The sequence below is a fragment of the Meleagris gallopavo genome, chromosome Z, assembly GCF_000146605.3.
Source record: "Meleagris gallopavo isolate NT-WF06-2002-E0010 breed Aviagen turkey brand Nicholas breeding stock chromosome Z, Turkey_5.1, whole genome shotgun sequence".
Lineage (NCBI taxonomy): Eukaryota > Metazoa > Chordata > Aves > Galliformes > Phasianidae > Meleagris > Meleagris gallopavo.
This window is the reverse complement of record NC_015041.2, coordinates 54,573,883-54,582,355: the sequence shown is the minus strand read 5'-3', so window position 1 is coordinate 54,582,355 and position 8,473 is coordinate 54,573,883. Positions and strand designations below refer to the sequence as shown.

At 38.6% G+C, this 8,473-nt stretch overlaps 1 protein-coding gene across 1 annotated transcript in view; it reads left to right on the top strand.

Annotated features, from left to right (window-relative positions):
• Positions 1 to 8,473, top strand: part of RASA1 (RAS p21 protein activator 1) — a 153,904-nt gene that overhangs the window by 98,364 nt on the left and 47,067 nt on the right. The window contains 1 exon segment of the mRNA XM_010726074.3: positions 1,419 to 1,548. Coding sequence (XP_010724376.3) covers positions 1,419 to 1,548 — 130 coding nt within the window.

The following is an 8,473-nucleotide window of genomic DNA, read 5'->3' as shown; positions in this document are numbered from 1 at the left end:
AAAAAAGCTTACCCAAAGCGGATATATTTTTAGTCACTGTTCAAGCAATATAATAGTGAGATAAAGCTGAAAATAGGGAGATGCATAGGGAAACAGTATACGAGCAAACATTGCGGGAAATAATATTTTTATGTCCAAATGTAGAGTGAATTCCAGGTTCTTCAGGTAAGTCCATCAAAGGTGGCAAGTCCAGAGTTGTACAATGTCTGTTTATTTGGGTAACTAATACGAAAAGAACGTGGTTTTGGATTTTTTTTTCCAGAATACTGGTTGAGGATCATTTTCCATGCCAATGGATAAATTTGTTGCTGTGAAAACTAAGGGGAAATAATGTTGGCATATTTAGTTAGATTCTGTAAAAATATTAAAAATTAGATGGGATATAACTTGATTTTAGTGTATTAGGTTCCATTGCTGTTTAATGTTAATGTAGTTAGCAGCTGGATTTCCTTCTTTCAAAAAAAAAAAAAAATGTTTTTACCTTCTATGGGGAGCAGGAATTGATAATTATCTGAAGTGGCCAATTAGTGTACTGAATTGGTCAATTACAAAATTGGCTTGAAGAAGTCTAGTTTTAGTTATGGATAAATATGTGGTATAAGAAATGCTGTCTTAATCATGGTTAAGAGCAGCAGAGCAAAACTGCATGTAGCCATACGAAAGAAACAAAGCAGTAAGTAAACTGATGTGATAGATATGTATACAAAAGGAAGCTTTAGATGAGGAGAAACAACAATAGAACAGCATTTGATGCTGGTTTGATGAGGAATTTTCAGTATTTCTAGCTAATATGAGATGGCGTTGCTTCATCTGCAGATCAAATGTTGTCTTTATTTTGTTTGAATTTTGTCATATATCAATTTCCAGAATATTAGTGTGAGACTGACTTTGTCTCTGGCCTGTCCTATTGAGATATACAACGCTATACCATATTCCTTCACCTTTTCTTGTTTTAATGTTTTGTAGAGGGGCAGTGGGGAGAAGCACAAATTTACCAGCATGGGTTCGGGTCTCTTCAAATGTGGATTCTGTCCATTGTTTCCATACTCCTGCATTAGTTTTTCACTTCATCCTGTATCTTTCTTCTTCCTTTAATAAAACTAAACCAAGAAATCTTGGAATTTATCTCACTAGTAAATTTCATAGGAGCCATCATGTTTTAATGTGGTCCCCATGCGTCATAGCAGTGTCCCAGTGGAATAATTCTGTCTTCCTCTGCCTTTCTTCAAATTATGCTCAGCACAATGAAATGTTAGTGTCATTCAAATGCTTGTCAGGTTCCCTCTCACGTTTTATACGTGTGCAGACAGCCTTTACTATGCTTTACCTTTATATAAAAAGTCTGCTCTTTCCATCTAGAATGGAAGAAAAGTTTGTTTTCACTTGATTCTTTCTTTTTGTTGTGTTTTCTGTTGAAGGCGATGGATAGTGGTCAGCATGGATTTCTGAGGGGAATATTGAACTTAACCAACCAGATTGCTTTCTACAGTGAGATCCTTGGCTTCGTGCGTGCTGGAGAGTTAGTGAATATTGTTGACCTCATCTTTAGTACAGCTTTTATCACTGTCTCTTGTAGTATATAGCAAATAAGTTAACAGCACACAGGTTAGGAAAGTGGAAGTGTGGTGGGTTGAAAAGCCAACTTAAAAGTTGGGCTGCAGGGGCTTGGTGGTCAGTGACATGAAATGAAGTTGGAGGCAGGTGTTCCCCAGATTGTACCCTTGAGCCCATACTGCTAACATGGTTATTGACTGCAGTGATGGGACAGAGTGCACCCTCGGAAAGTTCACAAACAATGACAAAACCAAAAGGTTGAAGTAGCTGGTGGCTGAGGTAAAGTGGTGTGGAATCAACTGAAGTTCAGCAGAGGAAATGCAGAACTGTCCTTTACAAGGGGTAGCACCAGTACGTGCAGGGGAGTGACTGGGTGGAAAGCAGCTCTTCACAGCTGCATCAGGATCAAGTAGTTCTGACAGACAAGCAAAAAAGAGTGGCAAAAAAAGGGTTATCAGTGATGTCTCAGGTGACATTACAAGGACCACTGTCCGTGGATCTGGGGAGGTAGTCTTCCCCTCTGTTCAGTGTTGCTGAGGCACATCTCAGGTGTTGTGCTGGACTCCCCGTAGAAGGGAGAGACAGACTTGTAGGAATAAGTTCAGTGTGGGACCATCAAAATAAGGGCTTGGACTGTTTTGCTTGGAGAATAGACTCAAGAGGATCTTATCCATTTTACACATGATGGGAAGGAGCAAAGATAAGACAGCCAAGCTCTCGTCCTTGCTCCCTACTGATAGGACAGGAGGATGTAGGAAAAAATTTAAAAACTTGAAATTACACTTGAATACAGAAAAAAACCCCAACATTTATTTGTTTAACTTTGTGGTAGTCAGAATGCTCAACAGGCTGCCATTAGGGATTATGAAGTCTCTATTCTTGAAAATGCTTGTAACCAAGTCCAGCATAGGATCACCAAGGTAATGGTTTGGATTGTTTTGCCTGGAGAAGAGGCTAAAGGGGATCTTGCTCATCTTGTAAGTGATGGGAGGGAGCTAAGATAAGAGAGCAAAGCTCTTCTGCTTGCTACCTAGTGACAAGAAAGGAGGTAGGAAAAAAAAATTAAGAACTTGAAATTACACTTGAATACAGAAAGCAAGTTTGTTTTGTTTGTTTAACTTTGGTGTTAATCAAAATACTGCCACAGGCTGCCTTAGAGATCATTAAGTCTGTCCTTGAAGATGCGTGTAACCTGACTTTGGCTCTGAGCAGCCTGCTATATCTGCTTGAAGAACTGGGTGGAAGGACAGTCAGGCAATCCCCAGTAGTCATTTCATAACGATGGTCTGAATGATTCTATGATTCTATGTAAATGTGCTGATTATATAGTTGAAGATGACTGCTATAAGACCTCTTTGCTCAAAGTACTCTGGAATCACCTCAGTGACATTAGCTAATAGCAAAGGCTTTAAAGTACAAGAAATCCTTAGGAAAATAAATAGAGCATTTCAATATTTTTTATGTTGACAAATCTAATTTCTACTGTAAAAGCTCAGGAATTTGCTTTTTAAATAAATTCTAGGATAGTTAATAGTGCTGTTTAATTATGTAATCTGCTTGTCATACATAACTTTTCCTTTTAAGTCATCTTTTTATTACTTTAATAGGTGTACTTTAAAAGTTGTATAGGAACCACTGTTGGTAAATGAACATGAAAGCTCTAGGCACATTTTACAGGAGGAAGAGGACAAGGGCAGAGTGACCATAGGGGACAGGCAGAGATGAAGCACTGTAGGTGACTGCAGCCCCCATTGCCTGTTTTCATCTGCTGTTCAGTGAGAGGAGGTAGAAGTGGTTGCATAGGAGGAAGGTCTGTTTAGCTTGCTCTTAGTTCTCATTGCCCCAGTCTGTTAGCAGTAGGCAATAAATTGTATTAATCTTCCTATGTTGAGGCTGTTTTACATGTGATGGTAATTAGGTGAGTGATCTCTCTGTTCGTGTCTCAACCCATGAGCATCTTTTTCATTTCATTTGCTCCAGCTGTGGAGTACAAGAGCAGCATTGTGATGAGGAGCTGCCTCACCACCATTAATGGAACCACCAGTAGTAATCAACGTCGCCCCTTCCTCCCCCGTCCCCTTCCCCCCTAAAAAAACGTAGTATTCCTCTATTCTTCTAAGTTTCAATTTGTTTGGTTTTTTTTTTTCAGGGTTTTCATTTTTGTTGAATTGAAACAGTAGCACTCGACCATCTTCAAGTGATAGCTGTTTTTATTTGTTTCTAAGTATAAACTTTCCTTGCATTGGAATATACATGCTAATGTAGAGGTATTCTAGTTGCATGTATTTGAAGAAGATGATTTTGCAACTACATGGGGGTATTTGCAATGCCATGATTTTCTGTTAAAGATTACTGCCATTGCCCCAGCAGGGGTGTTTATATTATTTCTCTCATCCTTAGCTACTTGGAGATACTTGCACAGGGATTCCTTTTGTGAACTTCCCCTTTAGAGTACACTGCTTTCTTTCCTGAAGTAGTTTCAAGAAGCCATGGGGGTTTAGTCAGTCTTTGATAATCAGCTCAAGAATCATATAATTTTGTGAGGCTTTAAGGTTTTTTTTTTTCTTTTCCTATTCTGGTCTATTATTTTGTATTTGGTCTATTATTGTTTTAAGTCCACCTGTTTCCTGTAAAATTAAGCATATATATAAATGCTGACCCACATGTAGTACACACACAAAAGGATATTCTGTCTGTGGCTTGCTGGGTTTTGTATGGTTATTTTATATATGAACTGCATCAGCCCTTTTGTGTATGAAATTTAAGAACAAAAGTAAATCAGTTCATTTTCTACATCTCCCTCTGTTAATGAATAACAGCGGAGGCCTTACAGGATTCATATTTGGATGTTTTGTTAATCTGGAACACTGTGATTTACAAACATTAACTTGTTCAAACCACAGCTATTTCTCAGTACCTTTTCCCTAGACCCTTTCTTTGAGAGATTTTTTTGTTGCTATTTTTACTGTTTCAAAGATATACATGGGAAATACCTTAATTCTTCCAAAACATCACAAAGTCTCTGCAGTAATTGTTCTGTAATTCAATTTTAGAAGCAGGTTCTGTTTTGTCTTAGCCCTACACACAGTTTTATTGATGTTATACTGTTAGGGTCAGTGTTTAAATGAATTGTATGCAATTGAGTATATTCTCTTGTTATTTCTATTGTGTGCGGGAAGCATTGGACATCTTGTACTTTATGCATTGTTCCTAGCTTGAAAGTCTAAAGCTGTCAGGATTTTCTCTTAGAGCAACAATTCTCTATGGGCAAGAAGCAAGGAAACATTCTAGCATGCAAGACAAGAATGAAGCACAGAACAAAAAGCTCTGCTTGGTTCCTATGGGCGCTAACCCAGAGTTGTACCACTGACTGAAAGGTGAAAGCCAAGGTTTGGCACTAAAAAGCAGAAATTTCTGTTTCAGTTAGTGATGATTGAGCAAAGCTGGCATAGCTGGCAGAAAATAAAAAGACAAGGAGAATGTCCAGGATGGGATGCAGGAGAGGGTAAGGTGCAGGGAGTAGGAAAGTTAAGGAGCTAATGATGCATTTCATGGAGTTATCAGAAGAAAAGATTGTTATTATCCCAGAAATTAATCAGTTGTTGTCAAAGAGTATCTTTTGATTTGCATACCAATATTGACATTGTCTTGTGGTAGCACTGCTCTTAGTTTAAATAGAAAAAGGCCTTTCTTTGACCAGAAGGCATTAGTGGAAGTGTGTGAAGATGAGTAACTTTTAAAAATGAGAAACTACTTGCTAAAAACTGTATTGAGTTCCTGAATTCACATCTGAACTGACATTTTACTAAGAAAACACGAGTTGTTTTTCACTGTCTTTAGCTGTATTTCATTAGTTTATAGGTTGCTTTTGCAAAAAGGAAATAGCAGTCAGTGTTCTTCTTAGTGAATAGGTACTAGGTAGAGTTGGAAATACTCCTTTGCTTGCATTGTGTACTGTTATGCTGCTGTCACATCTCTGTTCTAATAATAGTATGCTGTTCATAAGCTGTTTATCCCTAAAGTACTCAAACTTATAGAACCTCACTTGTCTTAATGAAGTTGTTTAAATTATTGCCTTTTGAATGTAAGCTTACCTCATTTTTTTCAGCCTTGATTGGTCTTTGTACTAAGATGTACTGAGATTTTTGCTGGGGTTGTTTTTTCCCAAGTCCATAGTTGGTATATCTTCTGCTGGAAGTGTTTTAGTGGTTTTTGGGGGTATGTGCAAGTCCTAGCATGGGGCTGATGTCTGTTGCTTGGTTCCTAGTCTTCAATTGCAGCATGGCTCTGGTTTCTATCAAGTGTTTCTAAGGAGGTTTGGAACAGTAAAAGGATATAAGCAGTTTTATTCTTCATCAGGTTTTCTTGCATTCTGCCTCTGTGTACAGAAATGTATGAGTATGTGAAAGGGATTAACAACCCTTACTTAACCTACAGTAGTACTGAACATTCCAATTTCATCCATACTGAACAAAGAACACCTGTGTAGCTTCAGATTAGTTTCTTCTCCTTCCAGTATTTTGCAGATACAACCAGTGTAGCAAATGATCCATGTTTGTAGAGCTTTCTCAGTCAGGAAGTTTTTTTGTATTGCTGAGAACTGCGAAGACCCTGTCAAAAAACTGCTGACTATGGAGTGATAGACTTAGCAAGACAGAATTAGTCATTTATAAAGATCCAAGTGAAACTGCTTAATCTTTGCAAATAGAATACATAAAGAAAGTAGTGCAGCTTTACATAGAATGCAGCTTTATGAATCTGACAGATGGAGGATAAGGTGTTAAGAGGTAGCATCGGGATGAAAATGGTAGCACTATGAATGTGCTTCAAACTGAGGAACTGGCAAATCTGAAAGGAGACAAACAGTGGATTTGAGTGTCAGGTCTGCCATTGTTATTACCAAGAATGGAAAGTTTGAGAGGGAATGGCTGGTCTTAATAGAATGATAAGAAACAGGAGCACAGGATATCTTGTTGGTTTTGATTTTGTGTGTCCATGAGACTACTCAAGACTGCTGTGGCATTTGAAGCTTTTTTTTTGAAGGATTTTCCTAGTCTAAGGTAATCATACCTTTGCTCTCTTTTGCTTTATGAAGAGAGCATAGCTCATGTGGTCTCTGGAGTTGATAAAGAAAGTTTGTAGTGTGTTTAAAAAAAAAAAAAAAAGTACTAAACCATTGACTTTGTGCTGTTAAGGGAGCTCTGACCACATCTCTTAGAAATTCTGTTTCTTTTGGATTTTATTGTAGCAGCAAGGTGTGCGGCTACGATGAGCTTTGAGTGAAGTGGATACAGCATTTGATGATGGATTTTTCCTCTGTACTGTAATATGTTTCTAAGTAGTAGAAGGGAGATCTCCAGCTATTATCTGTATCCTCATTTCTACTAAGTTGCGAAAATTTTTTGCACTTTTGCACTCCTTTAGTGCTTTTTCCTGCTTTGCCCTCTTCCTGGTCTTCATTGTCTCCAAGTTAAAACTGCTGCATGCTGCAACAGCAAGATGCTTGAATAGAACAACAAATCCGCATTTGCTTTTCTTGCACTTAAAAAGGAAACATGCAAATAAAAGTACTCGTTTGAACAATGTCACATGCTTCCACACACAGTAGCAGCTGCCTCCTTCCAGATGGCAACTCCACCATCTGCTTTGCAGCCTGTCTCTTGTATAGAGTTAGTAGCATGTCTGTGGGGCCAGAAGTCCTGTAACTGTACCACGAGCTTCTTTAGAGATATTATGTGATCACATTTCTGCTTTGGCTAGGTTTGATGGGACAGATATGGCTGGGTGTCTGCTGCCCTGCTTCTTCTGTGCTATGTGGAGAACCACTGGGCTCCTCTTCTGCAGACCAGAGTACCAGTGCTGGCTCCTCTGCTGTGGCTGCACTGCCAGCAGCATTCTCCCGGGTCGCTGCATGGTGCTTGTGTCTTCATAGAAGCTGCTTGTGATGATGCAGTGTTTTCTTTGTTTGCTTGCAGTAACTAAGATTATGGTACTTAGGGTTAAAGTTTTGAATATTCTGCTTCTGATTTAAACTAACAGATGGAAGCATTTTCTTGCACAGCATCAGATTAGTTTCTGAAACCAGGAAGTCTGTAATTGATACTCTCTTAAAATTAAAAGGTCATGGTGTGAGTAATAAGTTTGCTACAGCAGTGCCTAAAGAGCTGGTCATGGAAACAACAACTGAGATTATGATCCAAAGCTGGTAAGATATTCTGTAGTTGAATTGTTCCATAACCTTCTGTGGCAAGGCTACCTAAGTTTTTTCATACCTTACAACATCTGAAGTATTGTCAAATCACTGCTGTTCGATACAGTGTTGTTTAATAATGTTAACTAAAACACCAAGAAAAGCATATTATTAACATTTAAATATCTAGAAAGCTAATGTTAAAAATAAGTGTTCCTGGGTAAGATTAGACAAGAAAACAGAAGTGACTGGCAATGATAGGAGTCTTGCCTTTGGCAATGATAAAGGATATGCATCCAAATAGCAGTGAGTTACTGTTCTGAGTGCACAAGCAGTAAGAGTCTCAACCAGTGGAGCAGCTCTGCACAGTTGTTTGCATTTGACACCCTCCTATCCAAACCTTAGTTTCTTTAATGAATCTTGTAGTGCACTGTAGGTAGAACTCAGTTTTACTCCTGTGAACAGGCTGTGTTTCTTCTAGTTACATGTACATTACGCTAGGTTGAACATGTTGAAGTTGTGACAGATAGATTTGCTAGTTCTGCAGAGTCTCCAAAGAGGCAAGGGTATGTTTCAGTAGTGCATTTTGGAGAAACTGAACTCAAGCTTCCTGGAGATACTTGATGAGGAAGAAAGTCAGAGGGCCTGGCCTGGCCTGTCTGTACTCTTTATTCTCTGATGAAACTGCAATGAGTAGGACAGGTTCCACAGTTTGAGTTGTTTGTTGTA